The following is a 23,942-nucleotide window of genomic DNA, read 5'->3' as shown; positions in this document are numbered from 1 at the left end:
TCATCGTTCCCATACAGTAATATCTAAGAAAATAGCTGATTCCGACACATTGAGATTTTCTCCTTTAATTATTAGACTAAAATTATGTTTTTTAACATTTGGTAAAGCAAACTCAATACATTTAGTTTTTTTTAGCATTTGACATTACATTATTAACATCAAACCAACGAAGAATATGCGATAATGCAGATCGTTAGTATAAAGAAGAAATAAAAGGGGACCAAGAATAGATCCCATGGAACGCCCATCTTTAGAGGAGATCCAGATGATTTAACATTATTTATACTAACCTTCTGGATTCTTTGGTTTAAATATGAGGCAATAAGATCAAGGGCAGTATCCTTTATACCATATTGTTTTTTAAAATATGATTTTATCTATAATTTTTTATCGAAAGAAATGAACGTTGCCTAATTGTTGTATCGCTAGGCTCATTACAGTGTAACCAAAGTTCGAGTCCCACTTGCACCGTGTTTTTTTATATTGTTTTTCTCTTTTGCTTTTTATAATTAAAAAACAAAATGAAGTAAAAAAGCTTGCTGTAAATCTATGGCTGGAAGTGCGGCTGATGAACTTTCATGCAGCAAATGTGGACTTATGTTCCATTATAGTTGTCTGAATCAAACAAGTGCTAAAAAGTCAGCAATACAAGATAAAATTAACTGGATCTGCCCCGATTGCAAACTCGCCTTGCCCATGCAAATCATCAATGACAACACGCCCGTCCGAGGTCATATGTCAAGGTCAAATTGCAGTGAGAATATTACTTTACGTAGAGGAGCCTCAACCTGTGAGATGGACTCGCCCTGTCAATCTGAAGATATTTCCTTCCTGGATCAAGTGAGGTTTACAATAACGTCGGAAATTTCAATTTTGAGAACTGAAATCAAATTATCTATTTCTCCCTTACTCAACGACCTAAAATATCTTCGTGAAGAGGTATCTGGTATTAAAGATACCTTGAATTTTGTTAATAATAAATTTGAGGAATTAAATAAGAGAGTTGATAACTGTGAATCTGAAATTAAGCATTTCTCTGCGCAGTGCTCTGATTTAAATTCCTTTAAATCTAAAATAATGTACTTATTATGTATGCAAGAAACAATAAAGGCTTTTTTATTTTTATTTTTATTTTTTATTTATTAAATCTAAAATGGATGCCGTTGAAATTGAAAATAATAACAGAGAACAGTGGTCCCGGAGATCTAACGTCGAAATATATGGAATTCCCGAAAAAAAGGATGAAAATCTCAACACGGTTATTCAGAGCATTGCTGACAAAGCTGATTTCAATCTCAATATCTATACGGACATTGATTTCGTAACAAGAGGTGCAGCTAAAGATAAAAGTGTTAAAAAGAATAAACCTATAATTGTAAAATTTCTCTGCCGTTGGAAGAAAGATGAGTTCCTCTCGCGGATCAGGAAACTTAAACTAAAGTGTCATGATATAGGGTTTATGTCTAATGATCATCATCATCATCTGACGAGCTCTAACAAATTATTGCTTCAAATGGTAAAAAAAACTGCAAAACAAAAGTTTTTTAAATATGTATGGGTAAAAAACTGTAGCATCATGGTGCGTCGGAATGATACTAGTCCTGTGTTGCATATTATTAATTCAATTAATTTTAAAAAAATTGCTTAAGTGCCATCGCAATTTGCTTAATATTTTATTTTTATTTAACGTTTTACACCTTGGATTTTAATTCTATTGATTTTTTATTTATTGAATTTGGCTTTTTACTCGAATTTTTGTTTCATATAAGTTTTTTAAAGAAAAACAGTTATTATTGGCTCAGCTTTTACTTAGACAAGATATTTTTTGCAGCTTTGGCTTTTATAAAAAGAAGAAATACATTTTTATTGCACATCTGGTATTGGTTTGTAATATAGGTAAGGTAAGTGACGGTAACTTCGTGATAGTACGTGGTTTCGTGAGTTTTGCTTGTGGCAAAAATAATAAGCAATTTAAGTGTTATTTACGGAAACTATATATTGGTATATAATCTTTATACTATCAACTGTCTAAAAACTAAGTAACATTATTTTAATGATGAAATTGAGCGTATAGCGACATTTTAAACGCAAAGTTGGCTACAAACTGCATTGTAACGTGTCTGCGATGCTTGCCACCGTAAGACTAGCGTAAGAATTTCTTAAGGTTGTAGAAAGACAAAGGTAAGTTATTCGAATAAAACATTGAATATATGCTTTTTTGTATTCTATAAAAAAACATTTTATTGAAAAAAAAAATAGATGGAAGCATAAAATTCTTTTAAAATTGCAATAAATCGATTCACGAAATAGCAGACATTTTATTTATCAAGTGTCCGCTATTTCGTGTTACTACCGAATTAGGGGAATCTTAGATACTTTTTAATAAATTTATATTTATGTTATAACTAAGATAATTTAAATTTAAAGCTTAAAATCAGTTACTGTATTTATTAAAGTTTCTCGTGATCGAAATTCGGTATATGTTTTGTCCACTTAAATTTCTATATTACTATTTTAAAGGTAACCTGAATTGGTAATTTTAAGCTAAATTCGTATAGGTACTGCCAATGTAATTTTATTTTTTAATCAACCTTTATAATTTATTTTTGTGTATTTTATCGAATATACGTGGTAGTTAATGATTACTTTACATAATGTAAAAAATACTGAATAAACAGAACTGCGGAAGTTACTAAAATCAGTAACACGAAATAAGATCCCCTACATTTCATTATTTTCTCTAACTTCGTGACAAATAAATCTACGTAAAATCAGCACATTGACTTCTTTGTCTTTGTTAATAGTGTTTTAATAGTGTTCTTAGTCTTGTTATAAGTCTAAATAAAGATCTTTTTATTTTTTCAAGAATTTTTCAAGAATATAATATATACCTACTAAACACAAAACGCCGTACAAACTGGTTGCGAAAATATATAGTTCTATAAACTGGCATACCTAGCTTCAAAAAATTTAACTTGAATTTCGAGTTTTTTATATATTTTTTTTATAAAAAATTCAAAAATGTAAGTTTTTTAAACCTGAGCTTTTATAATTTGTAAATTATAAAAGTTGAGGCTGCTCGTGGCGCAGGAGTACAAAGTATGACTGTAAAACCGACTGGTTGTGGGTTCGATCCCCACTCCAGGACATGAAAATAGGAATAGTATAGGAAATAGAAAATATTTATTTAAATTTATATTTCAGGCAAAGCGCGGCGTTGAGTTGTGCCACTTAACATGCTGTGACTCCGAAATTCCGCAGAAAGTCGGGAACGGAGTGTTTTAAAAACACTAGGTTCCTACCTACCTATCTACCTACCTACCTACCTAGGCCTATCCAGCTGTGTGCGGGATACAGCGTGAAGATGATTTAATTTGATTTGATTTTTTTTATAAAAGTTTTAATGTCGTTAAGCTGATCTACCTATTTTTTTTTATTTACAAATTCTTTACAATCAAAACCAATAAAGATGTTAATTTTTTTTATTATAAAACCTCACTCGCGAGGTATAAACTTGTGACCCGAAATAGGGGACACAAACTCACGAAGTTAGAAACAGAGCTAAATTTTATCACGAAGTAGGGTTCAAATTAGAGGTCCACAAATAAATTAATATAAAAATTAAGGTTAAGTTAAACCGCATAATTCACACATCAAATTACTGCCAAAAGACCCACTTTGATCACACTAAAATTTGCAAATTCATATAACCTTTAATAATGTATTTACAATAGTTTAAAGTTATGAGAGCCTTAAACTGCCGAACTCCCGTACATTTACCTTACATTACAACTTGTTCTTTCAAGAAATGTTTACAAAAACTAATAACTTTTTATTCAGTTATGAACTTGGACGATTTTTATTTATCTTTTATGATGTTTTATTGTGTAATTTAATCTATATCATTCTACATGGCTAATGATCTTAGTATTTTGTATCAGAATGTCAGAGGTCTTCGATCTAAGACTAATATATTTTATAGAAATCTTATAAACATTGACTGTGACATAGTTTGCCTTAGTGAAACGTGGTTAAATGATTCCATATTTGATTATGAACTTTTCGATACCCGTTATGCCATTTACAGAAATGATCGTGATTATGTTTCACGTGGAGACACACTTGGTGGAGGTGTTTTAATTGCAGTTCGGTCGCATCTACATGTTCACTCATCGTCAACAGTCAAATTATCAAATTCGGTGGGAGAAGTAGTGAGTCGCTTCATTTATTCCCTTCGTCGAGGTTATTGCATCTTTATTGTTGTTATTTTCCTGATGGAAAATACCATTATGAATCACTGTGTGAATTTTATGAGTTGGTATCTTCGGATATCGTTTACCATCCTAACGATTATTTTTTAATTGTTGGGGATTTTAACATCTCAAATGCTAATTGGAAGTATTTTGATAATAGGATGAATCTCCAAAATTTTGCTACTAATGACATTTTCGTGGACTCCATTTACCATTTTCTTAATTTTAATAACTTTGAGCAATATACTATAATACTATATGCAATATTAATAATAGATATCTTGATCTAGTAATTGGAAATTGTGAATGTCTGGTAACCAGGTGTAGTGATCCTTTGGTACCCGAAGACACACACCATCCTACTTTAAACATTTTACCTAAGATCGATGACATCTCTCGTAAAGTTTTTACTCCCTCTCGTACTGTGCGTATGATTCATGTTGCAGACTATATCGAAATTAATAAAGTTTTAGCTGAGTTGGATTGGTTTGATTTGCTTGATAAGGCTGACATTACAAATGCAGTAGACCTATTTTATGGAACCATAAATGAAATTATTTGTAATATGATATCCAATAAAACCGTGTGTGGGTATCGTTATCCATTTTGGTATTCTAATTCTTTAAAGAAAATTATTGCAGAAAAACTTAAATATCATAAGAAATGGAAAATATACAATAGACTCGTGGATTATGATTGTTTCAGCTTATTACGCAATAGACAAAAGAGTACTCAAATTGTTTGTTATGAGAATTACATTCATAAAGCTGGATTTCAAATTAAAAGAAACAGTAAATATTTTTGGAAATTTGTTAAATCAAAAGTAACATCTAATTGTTTCCCTGATACCATGTTCTATAATGATGTTGTTGCTGCTGGAGCCACTAGCGGCGTTAGGGTAGGGCGAGGATGGGCGGGCCTAGGGGCGCCGGATGAAAAGGGCGCCGTAGACGCCCGTTTAGGGCGCTTTGCGCAAAGATGTATTGGGTATTTGCTGCCCGGTGCGGCTTAGGGGACTTGATGCCCTTTAAAATGGTCTAAGATCTAAAAAAAAAACAAAGTCATCGTCGTCTTTGATATCTAAAAAAAACAAAGTGATCTTGACTGATCTGACTTTCAATGCCTAATGAAAGAGTTCGCAGATAGAAAGGCTAGAAGTGAAATTTTATTAGTTTTTGTCATTATTTATTTTTTTAGCTCGGATCATTGTGGTCAAATGTTTTCGGTAATAGATAAAACAGTCGCAGAACGTAAACAAATATCAATTAGACCAATTACTGAAAATAAAATTAATCTTTTTAATAATAAAGTGAGTGAAAAAATTGCAAACTTAGAAATAACCGGATTAAATCCGAATCAGCTATATTGTAAAGTTTTTAATTTACTCACTACAGAGTTTGATAACATTTTTAAAGTTAAACAGATACATAAAAACTCGAAGTTAACTTTTAGCGACTGGGCAACTGTTGGTATATACCGAAGCAGAAATAAACTATATGAATTATATAATATGAGGCAATAGAAACAAGATACGGCGTTCTTGTTAAAAGTTAGAAATTATTCAAAAATATTTAAAAAGGTATGTGTCCAGGCTAAGTCTATGCATATAAGAGCAAAAATTTTGAACTCTAATAATAAAATTAAAGCTACATGGGATGCTATCACTACTGTAACTGGGAGATTTAGAGCTGTCAGTGAACCTATTAAATTAAAAGTTAATAATATAATCTTAAATTCAGATTTAGAAGTGGCAAATACTTTTCAACATTTTTTTTCTGATATATCTACTGAAGTAACACGTTCACTGCCATCATCTCCTTCGGAATCAGAATTAATACTAAAAACCCATGTAAATAGTTGTAGACAAAATTTTGTGTTTAAGAATGTGTCACCAGATGAAATTGTCAAAACTTTTAAAAGCCTTAATTTAAAGAAAACTGGTGACTTATGGGGCATGTCTGTTAAAGTTTTTAATTCAATTATACCTAATATTGCTCCTTACCTCGCTTTAATTTTTAACAATTGTGTAGAATCCGGTACTTTTCCTGATTTAATGAAATATAGCAAAATAGTGCCGCTTTACAAAAGTGGAGATAGATTTGAGCCTGGAAATTACAGACCGATTTCTGTTTTGCCATCCTTATGTAAAATATTTGAAAAAATAATGTTCAACCAGCTCACAATTTTCTTAAATATTAACAATTGTTTCCATAGTGAGCAATATGGTTTCACCAAAGGCAAGTCCACTACGGATGCGGGTGCCGCACTCCTAACGCACATTTATGACGCATGGGAGAGGTCACAAAATGCAATTGGAGTGTTTTGTGACTTATCTAAAGCCTTTGATTGCGTAGACCATGTAACTCTGTTGTTAAAACTAAAACATTATGGTATACAGGATACTGCCCTTGACCTTATTGCCTCATATCTAAACCAAAGAATCCAGACGGTTAGTATAAATAATGTAAAATCATCTGGATCTCCTCTAAAGATGGGCGTTCCACAAGGATCTATACTTGGTCCTCTTTTATTTCTTCTTTATATTAACGATCTGCCTTTTTATGTGAAGAACCTATGTGATATTGTACTTTTCGCGGATGATACCTCTTTAATATTTAAGGTTGACCGAAATAAAATAAACTATGACGAAGTGAATAGTGCATTATCGCATATTCTTCGTTGGTTTGATGTCAATAATCTAATGTTAAATGCTAAAAAAACGAAATGCATCGAGTTTGCTTTACCAAATGTAAAAAAACATAATTTTAATCTAATAATTAAAGGAGAACCTCTTAATGTGTCGGAATCAGCTATTTTCTTAGGTGTTACTATAGATTCCAAACTCCAGTGGAACGCTCATCTGGAAGCACTTGCAGATAAACTCAGCTCTGCCGCGTTCGCAATTAAAAAAGTAAGACAAATGACGGACGTTGACACTGCCCGACTAGTCTACCATAGCTATTTCCATAGTATTTTATCTTATGGAATGCTGCTATGGGGCAGTGCTTCAGATATAAATTCAATATTTATCCTCCAAAAAAGAGCCGTAAGATATATTTATAAACTAAGAGCGCGAGATTCTCTGCGAAATGTTTTCAAAGATGCGGGTATTATTACAGTTGCTTCCCAATTTATATACTATAACATTCTCTTTGTCCGACAAAATATACATTGTCATAGTAAACATAGTGACAATCATATGATAGAAACGAGAAATAAAGATAAGATTGTTACACCAAGTTTTCGCCTCCAGAAAGTTAATAAATCCTTTATGGGTCTGAGTATACGTGTATATAATAAAATTCCACAGTGTATTCTTAGCTTGCCACTACAAAAATTTAAAATATCTGTAAAAAAAATTCTAACAAGTAAAGCGTATTACACTGTTCAAGAATATCTACAGGATAAGCATGTATGGAATTAATGTCTGTTGAATGTAATGCAGGATAGCTGTCAGCTAATGTAATAGATTGTACCATTGATTTTGAAAAGAGCAACTGTTGAGTTTCTTGCCGGCTCTTCTCAGCAGAACTGCCTTCCGAACCGGTGGTAGCTTTTTGTTCATATGTTCATTCGACGATTCAAAAGTGCTTATAATAATTGCCTATTTGAATAAAGAATATTTTGAATTTGAATTTGAATTTTAATAGATGGTTATTTCGTTGTACCCATTCCCTTTTTTGTATATTATTGAAATGTAGTTAGGGGGCGCCGAAAAATGTAGTTAGGTTAGGTTAGGTTAGTAGGTAGTGCTAAAACCGGCACTGGCTGGAGGTGAAGATGTTTGTCACCTTTTTAGCAAATATTTTAATTCAGTCTATCAGCCATCTTCTTCTTGCTGCATGTCTGATGGCTTTGTCTCAACAGGTTCAAACATAGGTATTAATTCTGTAATAATAACACAAAATAAAGTTGAGAAGTACTTAAAAACCTTGATGTTAATAAAGGCTGTGGCCCTGACAGTCTGCCTCCTTTATTCCTAAAATCTTGTTCTAAAACTTTAGCATATCCTATTTACTTACCATTAAACAAATCGTTTTTAACCGGTGTCATGCCATATATTTGGAAGCGTTCCTATGTGGTACCAGTGTTCAAGTCCGGTGACCAATCTCCAAGCTGGGTGTCATTGCAAAAATGTTCGAAAAGATTATATATGATTCCATCGTTCCTTTATTACGTACTGTCGTAATAGAACAACAGCATGGGTTTATTGCCCCTAATTCAACTGAGTCTAATCTCTGTGAATTGGTTCATCGAGTGTCTTCGTCTATGGATGAAGGGTCACAGGTGGATGTTGTGTATACCGACTTCTCCAAGGCCTTTGATAAAATTTCTCATTCAATCCTTATACACAAACTAAAGGACATCGGTATACATGGTGATCTACTAAGGTGGATATGTTCGTATCTCCAAAACCGTAGTCAAGCAGTTACAGTCAAGGGTCATTGTTCGTCTTTCGTTTAGGTGTTCCCCAGGGATCTCATCTTGGTCCTTTACTGTTTAATTTATACATAAATGATGTCATCCATATAGATAAAATTTTCATTTGTTCTTCTATACGCAGACGATATGAAAATTTGTAGAAGGATTTCGTCTATATCTGATTGCTTACTTTTACAGGAAGATCTTAATATGCTAAGTTTATACTGTAAGGAAAATTCTTTACTCTTAAATATTAATAAATATAATGTTATCTCGTTCACTCGTAAACGCTTTCCTTTTGCATTTGACTATCGTCTTGACGGTACTCAGATAACTAGAGTGTCTGAGGTTAGGGACCTGGGTATACATCTAGATAATAAACTTACCTTTAATTTACATATCAACAGAACGATAGCTAAAGCATATCGCATGCTTGGCTTTATCTTTAGAATTTCCAAAGATTTTAAAAAAACAAGCACCCTGATACTTTTGTACAATTCTTTTGTTAGACCTATTCTTGAATACGGTTCTACTGTTTGGAACCCACACTATAAAATATATATTAACCGATTAGAAGCTGTTCAAAATAAAATCGTTAAATTTGTACATTTTAAAAAACAAACCCTAAATGAGGCTGACGATTTTTTTAAAGTATTATCACTCGCCAATAGAAGACTGATTAGAGACCAACTTTTATTATTTAAGATAATTAGAAATCATATGAACTCCCCGTTTCTTTTGAGCTGCATTAATTTCAGATGCCCGCGAAGAGTTATGCGTAATCCATTACTATTTAATACACCCGTTACTAGAAGCCAGCAGGCACAAAATATCTTTGTCAATAGAGCCTGCACCAGTTATGATAAATTGTTTGCCAATGTTGATATTTTTAAAATTGATGATGTTAATGATTTAAAGAAGATACTAATGAAATGCTGTGATTGTGATTAATTAATTAATATTTATTTAGTTTGCTTTATAATGTAGATTTGTAATGTGTACGATTTTAATTTAATATACATATATATATATATATATATTGAATTTGAAATAATTGAATTATTATTATTATTTTTTAATTGAATTAAACTTTTTAATTCTATTTTTTATCATGTGTTGTGTCTGTAATTTTTTTGCTATTTGTGTTGTTTTTGGATTGTGTGCTATTTTTTTAAACCTGTAATGTTTGTGAATTTTATATTTCTGTATGGTTCCCTAAAAATAAATAAATAAATAAACCTAAACAACTTTTAACTTCATCGTCATTCCCTACGACTCGATTTCGTGAATGAGGGTTGTGCGATGTTGTCGCTTTGATTGATTTACTTAATTGTATTAGCGCCCACGGGTAAGTATGTGGTGTAAATAAAACAACACGGTACACATCAAATGATTTATTCTACATAATATAAACAAAAAGTAGTGTTGGTACGTACAAATTTATTTTTAAGAACAGTTTCAAATCCATTCATTAGAAACGAGAATATTTTCCTGTTATTAGATATATTTATTGCTACACAATATATTCTAAATTCAAAATTAACAAATATATTCACAAATCATCAAAATCATTAAAATGGTTTTAATTTTCATTGTAATTTGTACAAAATCATTTAGGGAAATTGAGCGATGAAACATGAAACGGTCGAACGTGTGGTTTGTGACCTACGCGTCGCCTGTGCGGGGACTACTGCCCACTGCCTACAACGGCAGTTAGGTGCACACAACAAAGTCTTAGGTACATTACAAGTCAACACTTCATTCAGTCTTCTCGTTACACTCAGCTCATACGAGACACGACGGGGCGAGGCCGCTACGGCCGCCGCTTGTCATTATACTCAATATACATCTAATAGAAGCTTCTCTAACATATAGTGTAAGCATATACACTTACAATTCCTAATTTATCCCGTTAGTCACGTTAGCCAAAGATATGTGCTCGGGACAGAAAAGTGTAAGTCGCAAAGAGCCCAATGCTGATGCTCCACACTGTGCTACAACTGTAGTTTACCTCGACGTGATATGTACAACGAACCCGTTAGTAACACCGCGAACGACAGCCTGGTGACCTGGTGACCTAAACATCTGGTGATCTGGAGACCTGGTGACCTGTCCAGTCATTGACAAAGCTTTGAAACGAGTACGACACGACAACGAACATGAAAATATTAAACTAAGTACTAGGTACGTGTATAATGACAACAACATTTAAATTCTTACTAGGTACCTACATTAATAATCTGTATGATTTTGAAATTCATAAGATTATACGAGAGGAACGACATGTCCCTTGATGGTAGAAAACAGTTAGTTGAAGCTCGGTAGTAGGTAGGTAGAACCAGAAATCACAGAGGCAAGAAAATGTTAAATAAGATTAATTATATACAGTTGTGTATAGTAGCATCAGTTACAAGCAGGAAGCACAGGGGAAAGGGGAAAGGGGAAAGCACAAAATCATACTTTATTATCATTACTAAAATATATTACTATCGTACTCCATCACAAGTGTGGTTGTGGGTTGGATCCCTCTTCCAGGAAATTGAATTCGCTCTGGTGTCGAGGCAAAGCGCGGCCTTAAGTTGCACCATTCAACACGCCTCCAGAATCCAGTGGAAAGTGGGGAACGGAACGGAACCCTGCTGTGTGCGGGATACAGCGTGAAGCTGATTTTTTTTTAAATAAATATTCGATCCTAGAATTCCGGTCTTCAATTGAAATGACATTCAAATGATATTGGATATTATAGGTTCGTCGGGCGTGTGGAGCTAACGAATGACCATGACGTACGCACTCGCAGTACTGCAGCAAGTGCAGTGAAACTAATGAATCTACTATATTATCCTAGTAGAAGTACTATTACATCATAACTATTACAATACGAGGGTCCCATTGAATCAAGATATAAACTTCTACATTATAAGTTATTTCTCGGTACGTAATTGAGTGTGCGCCGAAGTTAGGCCAGTAAGTTCATTTGTAGGCCCTAGCTCATAGAAAGACTATTACTAATGCAGCTCCGAGAGAGTCAACAAGTGAGTGACATCACTATTAAATACTAGTAGTTACAATATTTATATTTCACTTCAAACATTAAACAAGAATTTAACTTAACCATTTAATTCTCACTCAATCATATTGTAAAATCATTTGTCTAATAGAGTCGCCATTTTTTTTATATAAATAAATGCTTTATTCAGTACTTAAATGTTACATATACACTCGAATTTAGTTGAAATATGGAAAAAACAAGACAACAATTTAGTAGAGGTGAGCGATGGCAGCCGTGCTAGTGTAAACTGAAGAAGAAAACAATTAGATTCTATATTATTACCACGTGTTAAATGTGTGTGTGTGTTTCTTTGTATGTGCGTGTGTGTGGACATTTCATGAATGTAACTTAGCTACGAAGAAGATTCTCCGTATCCAAGTATACTTATAATAAAATCGTAAAATAAATATATTAATATCTATACTTATAATAAAATCGTAAGAGGGTCGTCGTTCGTTTGTACTGGGAAGATATTTAAAAAAAATGTTATTGGGAACCTTTATAAGCATAATAGAACTCAAAACAATGATTTTTTTAATTTGTCTGTTTGTCTGTGCGTTTGTTATCGCTAATCTCAGAATTGGCTTAACCGATTTAAATGCAGTTTTAGCTATTGGATTTTGCCAATCTTCCGAAAACATCTAGGGTTTATTTTATTACAATTGGTTCATAAATAAAAAAGTTATATCAATGTTAAGTACTTCGTTCGACAAAAGTTCCTGAAATTGGTACAGGACCCTCTGTGAGCGAGTCTGACTTGCGCTTGGTCGGTTTCTTTCTTAAGTACAATTAAATAAACGTTTGTATACTTCAAAAGGGCGTAGCCGCACGGGCCTCTAGTTTTAAATAAACGTAGATAAATAACAATTTATTAAATTTTATTTTTTTATAATTCTCCTTAGAAACTTAGTGAATCGACAAGGAGAAGGATGATGATACCGCGGTCGATGCTGCTCTCACTTGATTGAGCAGGCGAAGCGCGCGCGCAGCCTCCGCAGCGGCGACGCCTCCGCCTCGCCCTGCAACCACACGCCACAGTGACACGCATGACACACGCCAGTGCAAGTGTATCTACGCCACTAGGTAGTGTCGGTGCGTCGTACCTTCGTGCACACGTTGTGCAGCGCGCTCGTCGCGTTGTCGTTCTCCGCGTCCGCGTCCGCCGCGTCGCTCACGCCCACTGCCTCCTCTGCTATAATTGTAGAAAAAACTTATTATAATCTAATTAATTGATATTTATCTATATTATGTTAACGCGGACTCACCACAGAGCGCGGGGTTGCCGTTGTCGTCGCGCTCGGAGCGCTCGCCGCCGCTCTCCCAGCGCCACGAACAGCCTGCGCACACAAGCACGCGTCAGTGGACATCACACGCGCACACACGCGCACACACACGCACACGTCGCTACTCACTGTCAGAGTGGTCGGTGCGGTCGGAGCGCGGAGGCGGCGGCGGCGAGGGGGGCGGCGTCGCTGACGAGTCCAGCTCCAGTGACGAGCACACAGACCCCGACCGCGACGAGCCCTGTTCCATGCCCACCTCGCCTGCCTCCTCCACGTCCTCTGTCCGGTCCTTGGACTCGCTCCCCTGCAACGTGACACAAGTATAATTGGACACTTGGAAAGTTTAATAATAGAGTGCGTTTGACACGACGGACCTTTCGGAAGTGTGCGTGGAATAGCGCTCCTCGCTTAGAGCTGGTGTCGTCGCTCGAGCTGGTCTCCTCGTGCGCGTGCGCGTGCAGCTTGTGGCGCAGCAGCGGGTAGAAGCCCTGCGCCGTGGCGTTGTGCGGCTCGTACTGCAGAATCAGTTGACAGTACTTCAACGCCTCCGCGTACTGACGCCTCATTATCGCCGACAGGAACTGACAACCAACATGCATGCATTTTATATTATCTATCTACACTGATCTTAAATAGAAATAATAAAACAAATAGCCTTTTATTTCTTGCTTTCTCAAAGTTTTAGTACATAATTAAAGTTATAACATAAATTGGGTACCTAAACACCGATTTGGCTAAAAGCCTCCTTTAATGATACTTCGCTACTTCCCTACAGTTGGGGCCGGCTGTTCGTCTGAGATCGTCTTGCCAGCGAGTCAGTGGTCTCCGCCGGCTTCTTCTGCTCGGCAAGCCACTCCGCGATGTCACACGCGCGGTCCACCACTGGTCTGTAGATCACACGACGTGGCCAGCCCATTTCCATTTTAATTTACGTACGTGAATTAAAGCGTCAGCCTTGAAGATTTTCCTTATTTTAGTGTGTCTTACTTTATCAAAATATTCTTTATTTAAATAGACTATTATAAGAACTTTTGAATCGTTGAATGAACATATAAGCAAAAAGCTACCATTCGAGTATTATTCGAGTTCGTAACTTTTGTTTTGATCTCTGTTGGCACGGGGGCGGCTTAACCTGCACAATATGCAGGGTGTGCAATGCTCACAGGCGCCGCCGTGGCAGGGGGCGCCGCGTGCTCTCTAAGACAGCTAAGAGCATCCTCTTGTACCATCATGGTACAACAATGATATGACAGAAGAGACCAGCCAGCGCGGTTATCTAACGCGAGCCCCTATTTAACGTATTTAAACCGTGGTCGTGATTCACATGGGGGGACTGTTCTACAACCCATAAAATTCAATCTTGCCGTATCCCTGACCGTTACGAAAAATCCCGCGACCTCTTAGTCTAGTATGGCTCAGTTGGTCAGAGCGCTTGGATGGTGCCCAAAGTGGCGCGGGTTCATGTGCCGTCTCGTTCAAATTTTTATATATATATATATATATATATATATATATAAAATATTATATATATATATATATTTATATATATATATATATATATATAATAATAATATTTAAATTTTAATTTTAATCTTATTTTAATATTAAATATTTAATTAATACGAACTGGTGAAACAATAGCTTTAAATGTTGTTTCTCTTTTCAGGTGAGTTTGTAATAGATTAAGGTTAAAGAATATTTGTAAAAATGTGAACATTAATTAAGGTAATAAATCTCTTTTCAGAGGAACTCAATTCTAGTTATAGTTTTACTTTTCACCCTAAGGATAATTATAAAACACATTATATATAAAAATTATATATAAAACACATTATATATACTTCTATACTAATATAATAAAGCGGAAGAGTTTGTTTGTTTGTTTGTTTGTTTGTTTGTTTGTTTGTTTGTTTGAACGCTAAGATCTCTGGATGTACTGGATCGATTTACTTTGTTTTTGTTTTGTATGAAAGCTGCATTCTTCAGAAGTGCTATAGGCTATATAATATTACATAACACATATATACTAATAAATTAAAATACTTTCTAATTTGACACGCAATTTATTCTGCCATGTTAATAACAACCGTCGTCGCTACGCGACCGCGTTCGTTACCGCGTCATTTTGATATTCATCCTTATGAAAATAAATATAATAGTCACTTTTAGCATTTCATCTAGATTGAAATTATATTTCTATAGAAATTATATTCTTATATTTCAAGCAGGCGTAGCCGCGTCCGGGTCCTCTAGTAATTTACGGTGCACCGCTGGCCGACCGTAGGCAGTTGGGGGCCCAAGGCCAAAAATCCCGGGTTGTTCCACCTTGCCGGTTGGCGACCGGATGGGAGGACCAGGTGAGCATCCCCGGGGGGGTTCGGGCGTCCCCGCGGTCTCCAAGCCAGCCTCTTCTGTGTGTGGTCGCAGTCAGCTCGCTCCTTTGGCTAAACGAGTCAGGATGCCTCGCACAACTGCCTTCTTCCTGCCTATTCACTTCTTCTCTCGTCTCAACAGAAACAGAAACAAGGTTAAACAGCGGTTGCACGTCCTCCCATTGAAAGTGCACCTCACCAATATTCGAGGCTTGCACTCTAATATCAACGCCGTCCACCACCACCTAGAGACCGAAAGACCGCATCTTCTGTTCCTAACTGAGACGCAGATCAAATGTCCAGCTGACGCTTCGTACCTCAACTATCCTGGCTACTCCTTGGAACACAGGTTCGAACTGCGAGCAGGGGTCTGCGTGTACGTTCGCGATGACATCTGCATCAAGCGTCTCAAAAACCTTGAGGTACCGGGTTTTTCTTTACTTTGGGTACTGGTCGATACTGGAGCAACACAAAATGTGTATGCTGGTGTCTACCGCTCGCACAGTGGGGATGCGGAGACAACCAGGCTCTTTGGTCATCTCAACGAAGCTGCTGAGGAGATTCAGCAGAGGTATCCAGCCGCACAGTTATTCATTCTGGGGGACTTCAATGCTCACCACAAAGAGTGGCTGTTCCCATACCAGACGACTGACCACGCTGGACGTGAAGCGCGCAAATTTTCACTATTGCAAAATCTTTCCCAGCTGGTCAATTGTGCGACGAGGGTCCCCGATGTTGGGTCCCACACAGCTAATTGCTTAGACCTTCTGTTGACTACAGACCCAGACCGATGCTCTGTGGCAGTTACGGCCCCGTTGGGCTCCTCTGACCACTGTCTGGTGAAGTCTGTATCCGTGTACTCACCACCCGATCAGGGCCCTTGCGGTATAAGACGGGTGTGGCGATACAAGTCAGCAGACTGGGATGAGATGCGCCACTTCTTTTCAGCTTATCCTTGGAGATCTTGTTTTTCTTCAGGAGAATCGTCGAGCTGCGCAGAAGCCATAACCGAAGTCTTACAGCAGGGCATGGAGTATTTCATACCATACTCTGATATTCCTTCTGGTGGTAAAGCTCGCCCATGGTTTGACGCTGACTGTGACCGTGCAGAAGCGCGGAAACAGAAGGCGTACACTGCCTGGGCTGATGCTCGCACGCGCAAAGCTCCGAATACTTGTGAACTAAAGAAAAACTTCAACAGGGCCTCCAGGCTAGGCAAAAAAGAATTACGCAGAGCTCGTTTCGACCGCATTCGTAAAGTAGGCGCTAAGCTTGCCTCGTACCCAGCGGGTAGTAAGGCATTTTGGTCACTTGCGAAAGCGGTCGAAACTAACTTCTGTCGGCCCTCTTTGCCGCCCTTGCAGAGGCCAGATGGTTCGCTTGCTCACACTGCGGAAGATAAAGCGAACTTGTTCGCTTCTATGTTTGCGGATAACTCGCGTCTAGATGATGCTGGTAAAACACCACCATCATTACCCCGCGCCGACTGCTCTATGGCAGCTGTCCGCATTCGCCAAAAAGAGGTACGCGTAGCCCTGCAAAATCTAGACGTGAATAAGGCGAGCGGCCCAGACGGCATTCCTGCGATTGTGCTGCGAAACTGTGCACCTGAGTTGTCTCCTATTCTAACACGCCTGTTTCGACTCTCACTAGAGACTGGGGTAGTGCCCAAGTCGTGGAAGCTTGCAAACGTGCAACCTGTGCCCAAAAAAGGCAGTCGGGCTGACCTTGCCAACTACAGGCCGATATCAGTCACCTCCATACTCTGCAAGACTATGGAGCGTGTACTGAACAAAAGGCTTGTGGCATATCTGGAGGATAATGATCTCCTAAGCGATAACCAGTACGGATTTCGTAAAGGACGATCGACGGGAGATCTCCTTGTGTATGTCACTCACGTATGGGGCGAGGCTATCGAGAGATATGGCGAGGCCCTTGCCGTGTCTCTCGATATCTCTAAAGCATTTGACAGGGTCTGGCACGCAAGCCTCATAAGTAAGCTTCCCGCATACGGAATACCGCCTGACCTTTGCATTTGGATATCAGACTTCTTGAGTGAGCGATCGATACAAGTTGTCCTTGATGGCCGCGTATCTGATCAACAGGCTATAAATGCCGGTGTTCCTCAAGGTTCTGTTCTGTCCGCAACCCTATTCCTGCTGCACATCAACGATATGTTAGCACCCGGTATCGTTGGGTACGCTGATGACAGCACGGTTGTTGACAAATATCTGTCTAATGCGAAGGCCAACCGGAACGAAATCCAGTCTTGTCGGGAGTCAGAGAGATGAGTCGTCTGAATCTGGCACTTCAGGGCGTCTCCGAATGGGGTGATGCTAATCTTGTCAGGTTTAACGCTACCAAAACTCAGGCGTGTTTATTCTCTACAAAACGGAGCCCCTTCGATCTTACTCCGACTTTCCGAGATGTACCCGTGCCGATGGCTGACCATCTTGAGCTTCTTGGCATTAACCTTACGTCAGATCTGAACTTTGGACGTTATATCGAGTCTCTGGCTACTACAGCAGCTAAAAAACTAGGTGTCCTCTCAAGGGTTAGGCAGTATTTCACACCGGGACAGCTTCTTCAACTTTATCAAGCTCAAGTCCGATCGTGTATGGAGTACTGCTGTCACCTATGGGATGGATCTGCTAAATATCAGCTAGCGACCTTAGACGCGATTGAAAATCGCGCCAAGAAGCTCATTGGCGACACAGAGCTTGTTGAGGCAAAGCTGCAAAGCCTCGAACACCGTCGTAAAGTAGCATGCCTGTCGGTATTCTATAGGGTACATTTCGGTGAGTGTGCAGCAGGGTTGCATGACCTGATACCCTCTTCTCCTTTCCATCAGCAGAGCACTAGACGTAGGCTGGGGTTTCACCCATATGTTATCGATGTGCCTGCTTCTCGTACGCAGCGCTTCGCCTCCACTTTCCTTATAAGAACAGCTAAGGAGTGGAACTCCCTGCCTGCTCAACTGTTCCCCGTTAAATATAACCTGACCGTCTTCAAGGAAAGAGTGAATAGGCATTTTCTGGGTAAGCATGCTCCACCATCGTTCGCATCGTCACTTACCACCAGGTGAGATAGCGGACAAATGCTTACCCATCTTCAATAAAATATATATATATATATATATAAAAATTATTATTTATATAAATTTTTTATGAAAGTTAAAAAACGTATTACTTATATAATTTTTATAAAATTATATAAATATTTTTTTAACATTACACGAAGTAAGAAACGACAATAATCCACATATATATATATATATATATACACTACCATACATATAGATATATATAAGTGTGGAATAACACTTTAAAAATTGTTAACGTATTACTTATTATCAACTTGTGTTTACTAGTTTTTGGCCCTTGTCGTTTCTTACTTCGTGTGCTCGTGTGCTTCGTGTCTTGCTAAATGACCAAGTCTTCTTTACCACTTTGGTATTGAAGTGGGCCATAAGAATGATGTGTTTATGTGCCTTTGTACTTTCTAAATTGTCCCCTATATTTCGTTAACTTCGTCCCCCTTTGCTTCTGAGGTTAGGCGGCCTTCAATGTCTAGATTGACTACAGCTACACGCTGTGATATGCCAGTGGAGCTTTAAAGAATACTTTAAAGAATAGAATACTATACCGTCCCGCCGTCTGGCCTCTATAGCAGAGTATAAAGGACTCGTATTCTATTTCATAGCCAAGCCCTCTCACTTATGAGATTTCCAATCAATCAGTTTATATTGCTTAAGCTATTTTTTAGTTCTAAGAGACGTTATCTCACTGGTCAACAATGCATTATATTAAACGTAGATTATCAAAGATTTACTTCATTCTGGCCAACCAATAAACAGCAGTGTACAAGCTATGTGCTATGAACGTGCAACTGACCTCTGCCAGGAACTCGCTGGGTGCGGAGGAGGCTTCGTTCCCGTCGGAGCAGTCGGGGCTGGTGGAGTACTTGCCGGTGGCCATGGCGCGGGCGGCGGGGGGCGCGCGCTGCTCACGCAGGCGCAGCGCGACGCGCGAGGCGGTGTCGAGGGCACCGCGTGGGGGCGCGGGCCAGGCGGCGCGTGGGCGCGCGGGCGGTGAGGGGGGTGGGGGCGGCGCGCGCTTGTACAGGCGAGGGTTCGGAGCCGTGCGAGTAAATTTACGCCGGCGACTAGTTTTTGCTGTCCGCCTTTTTTTCAGTCGTGCTTCTTTTTGCCCGGGATATCTATGTAATAGAATATAAAATGATCAAACGTTTCTACATACATACATACACACATATATACCCAATTTATAGTTATTCTAGAATCTAGACGAAGTCGTTCTTGTTACTCACAGACGACTATTTGGCGTGTACAGACGCGGCAGGCGCGGGGCGCGGGCGGGGGCGGGGGCGGGGCGGCGGCGGCGGTGGCGGGGTGCACCGAGGTCTATTACGTCAATTTCCGCTTCTTCCTCTCCTACTCTATAATAACAATGCGTGAACATTACTTTCTGTATTTTTTCTTATAGCCGTAATAATATGCATAATAGTTATAATATATACCTATGCATATATGTTTATTTATTAACTACTAGACTAGAGGGGACCTCCTCGAGTTGTGCCATCACTTCAGACAGCGCCGGCGCCACTCAGCGTGCCATAAGGAGGGCTGTCCTAGGTGTCTGTCTCAACCTTACCATATAACTATTAACGTTCCTCAACACATATCAAACTGCAATGTCTATCCATACCTATATTATAAATTCGAAAGAAACTCTGTCGGTCTGTCTGTCTGTCTTTTACGTAATCAGGCCCAAACCGCTAATTTAATTGTGATGAAATACTCATATAGAGACACATGAGGATACCGGGATGAACACAGGCTACTTTTTTTCTTATATTTGTAATATTGTCGATATTAATAGTATATTGAAATACTTATTAATTTGACATGCAATTTGTTCCGCCATGTTTATAACAACTGCCGTTGCTAAGCAACGATTTGCAAAGTTTGTTGTTAGAAAACTTTAAAAATTTTAAAAAAAATCTATACAAACTTTCAATCCCTTATTTGCACCCTTAGGGGGAGAATTCTAGAAAACGATGAAAGACGTGTTCAATTAAATAATTTAAAAATCTAAATTTAAAATTTTATAAGAATCGGTGCCGATTTAAATATTTTTCCATACAAACTTTCAACCCCTATTTCTCCCCTTTAGGGTTAAAATTTTTCAAAATCCCTTCTTAATAGATGTCCAGATTACGAAAGTAAACATCTGTCCAAATTCCACGTTTGTACGCACAGCGGTTACGGCTGTGCGTGCGTCTTACCTCAGTCAGTGAGGACAAGTCCTTTTATATATATAGATAATATGTAGAGAGTATAGAGGTCTAGTTTAATTAAAAGCGTATTAAGGGAAAATCCGTTGATTATCTCCAGGTTGGATGCGTCCAGAGATCCTCCAGCCGCCACTGTAGTGGGGGTATACCCCCATTCAGTCCGTAAGTGTGGTGTCATTTTTGGCCGAAAAGGAGACATTCTGGGAGCAGTATGAAGGGGTTCTACTTGCTGTACCGATAAAGTTCAATTTAGCTTTTTCAGAGATTTGCTCGGACAAAGAGACAGGTAGGTTCTTTGTGTTTTAGTATCATGTTAATAACTATATGCACTTAAAACAACGGTTATTTTGAAAACACCGATAGACAGACTATCCCATATAAATATGTAAAGATTAAAATACCTTTTGCTAAGGCATTCTATGAATTCTAATGAATGTAGCTAAGTTATTACTATCATTATGGTCTTCTTCATATTTTCCAGTTCTTTATTTTAGCTGGTCCTATTCTTATAGTGATTTAGTTCTGGTAGTTTAGCTGAGACTGCTATGAGACAACGACTTTCGTTATGGACACATTTAATATTTTTTTCATCGTTCGTCATATTTTAGTCGTTCATGAGATGTCAGTCAGGTCTTTAATTTTTATATGTCAGTGGAAAATGCTCATCACGCTCAACAATTTTCGTTGAGGCAGCATTTCATTATTTATTTTAGCTGGACCACTACGGTTCTGCATCACTTGTGGAAGTCCTCAAAATCATATGTAGCCTAGATTCTGCCCAGAGGTAATAGGTACACAATAAAAAAGTTTCATTCAAACCGGTCCAGCAGGTCAGAAGATGTGCGTGTACAAGCAGACAAATAATTTGAAACCCATAAAAAATAATAGGTATATTTGCGAATGTAATGTACAGACACATTTTATTACTGTTTTGATATAAGTATGTAGTATAGAAGATTGAGATAGAGGAGAGATTAGTTATTTCTTATTAAACCAAATAGTATGGTCGTAAGATGCTTTTAGTGGATCGTCACAGTTGCACAGCATGTTCACACTCCTCACACTCCACACACTCCACAGGGGTGAACGCCCGCGAGGATCGATGCGCCTTCCACCTGGCACTGCGCCTCAACTGGACAGTAGATAGAACGAGAAGTGATGTTCAGATTTGTTTTATTGTGGTTAATGGCATATATGTAAATACCTACATCTTTTATGTAGCTGATTTCCTCGAGTTCACTTAGGTTTAAATAGTATTAGTAACACAAGAAACGATAATTGCGTTTAATGAATCTACAGTTAAATAAATTAATTAAAAAAATCTGTCAAGTTTTGGTGCGAATAAATAAATTGAAGATTTAAAAAACCTTACACTGAATCTTGCCGACTTTTACGAAGTGCACTAATGACTACAAAATGCTTCTTGGGAACTGCAGAGGCGATCCCCGATCGTTGCCTGCAAAGGATCGAAATCTGTTGTATGTCAGGAGGAAATCATGGAATAGAAGAATCTTATTTGTTTAAGAAGAACAGGTGTAGTGCAGAGGCACAGGCGCTCGACTATAAGCGCGATAGGTTGTGGGTTCGATCCACATTAATGTTATTTAATATCCTCGCTCTGGTAATAAGGCAAAGCGCGACATTGAATTCCGCCACCCAACGCGCAATGCTTCCAGAATTCGGCGGAAAGTGGGGAACCAAATCATCTTAATGTAAACGGAGTCTCTTAACAGTAGGCTCCCAGGTTCCCCCTGGGGAACCCCACTGCCTACGCTATGCGCGGAATGTACCTATCCCACGTCGACGCTTACCTACCTATTTCTATGTTATATCTAAAGCTCAGAAGCTGGAAGCTGGCTTGCAAACAATTTGGCATACACATTAGATATTTCCTGCGGGCGCCACCTGCTCTTACACACGTACTATAGGTACTTATTATATTAGTACATACGTAATTAGACATACTTTCTTCTTCCCACTTTCACAATATATATTTGTTATGTTCTAAATCAGTATGTAGTAATACAAATTTATAAGCAATTAAACATGAAAGTATCTATTTCTACCAACGAACTGCTATAACCTTCTAAAGGTACAATAAAAATATTCAAAATATTCAAACTCAAATATTTTTATATCATATCTACTTAAATTTAAAATTCATAGAAACTGAATGAAATGTACAACTAATATCTTACCTTTTTATTCCTTTATGAATGAAATGCGCGTAAAAATGTATTGCACTTGTAAACGTAACCAAAACAAAAGCACACTGAACATATCGATTGTGCGAGCAACAGTTAGCGCCGTCCGCTGTGGAGCCGCTGACGTCGATGGCGCCGCGTCTAACGTCGTCCGTACCCAGCTCTACATGTTTTCAGGGGTCCTACTCGCCACGCTCTGCCCCAGTACCACCACGCTACGGAACTACACCACGACGGTAACTCCGTCTCAACTTCGCCCGGCGAGTCCCTCCTCGCAAAACACCCGACTACTTCATTAGAAACACTTGCGCATGCCTATCATTCATCCTTTTTATTGGTTTATGATTTCACTCATTTCCTTTTCATGTAAATAATGGAAAATAACAGTGTTCGTACGTTATACTAGAAAATAGGCGTCAAATAACTTACGATTTTATCCCAGGTTTAGATATTGTGACGACCATATTTTGGAAGTTATTTTTTTATATTAAACAAGAATTTTTATCCTAATACATAAAAAAAATATTATGATTTTAAAAAAATACGGATATTGACATTTCAAGCTGTTCAAAACAAGAAATTTTCAAATTTTTGATTTGTTTAAAGGAGGATAAATTGGTTTCTCTAAAATTAAAAAATCGTGTGTTTAACCTAATTGATAATATAAATTCCGTACGGTACCAATTTCTAATAACTCGATTTTGCCATTACCATACATTTTTAACTTGTATAGTTTGAGTTAGATTAAATAGTTAGTTTCTAATATTAGTGTTGCCGATCGATAGTGGACTATTATTGATAGGCAATCGATATTCTATCGATCAATATGATACTATCGATAATATTGATAGTATTGATTTGGCCGATAGTATTGTACCCTTTTGAACTATCGATATTTCAATACTATCTATTCAATCGATACTATCGATCGTGGTATCAATCGCATGGGTTTTTTTGGATTAAAATTATCGATTGCGAAACTATCAATAGTTTGACATCACTATCTAATATTTTAAGAAATTTAACATTTTAGAACATATTAC

At 37.7% G+C, this 23,942-nt stretch overlaps 1 protein-coding gene across 1 annotated transcript; it reads right to left on the bottom strand.

Annotated features, from left to right (window-relative positions):
• Positions 1-10,054: 10,054 nt before the first annotated feature.
• Positions 10,055-23,069, bottom strand: LOC146540214 (uncharacterized; the record flags this gene model as incomplete). The annotated part of the gene is made up of 9 exons (XM_085207251.1): positions 10,055-12,743; positions 12,828-12,916; positions 12,990-13,061; positions 13,137-13,311; positions 13,382-13,588; positions 19,273-19,597; positions 19,709-19,837; positions 22,068-22,151; positions 22,894-23,069. Coding segments are annotated over 9 exons (1,320 nt in total), but the record flags the coding sequence as incomplete, so codon positions are not given.
• Positions 23,070-23,942: the final 873 nt, after the last annotated feature.

The sequence above is a fragment of the Heliconius melpomene genome, chromosome 3 (genome assembly GCF_056956725.1).
Source record: "Heliconius melpomene rosina isolate 202511_hmr_F chromosome 3, ASM5695672v1, whole genome shotgun sequence".
Taxonomy (NCBI): Eukaryota; Metazoa; Arthropoda; class Insecta; order Lepidoptera; family Nymphalidae; genus Heliconius; species Heliconius melpomene.
Note: the sequence above shows the minus strand (reverse complement) of the source record. Positions and strands in the feature narration are given on the sequence as shown.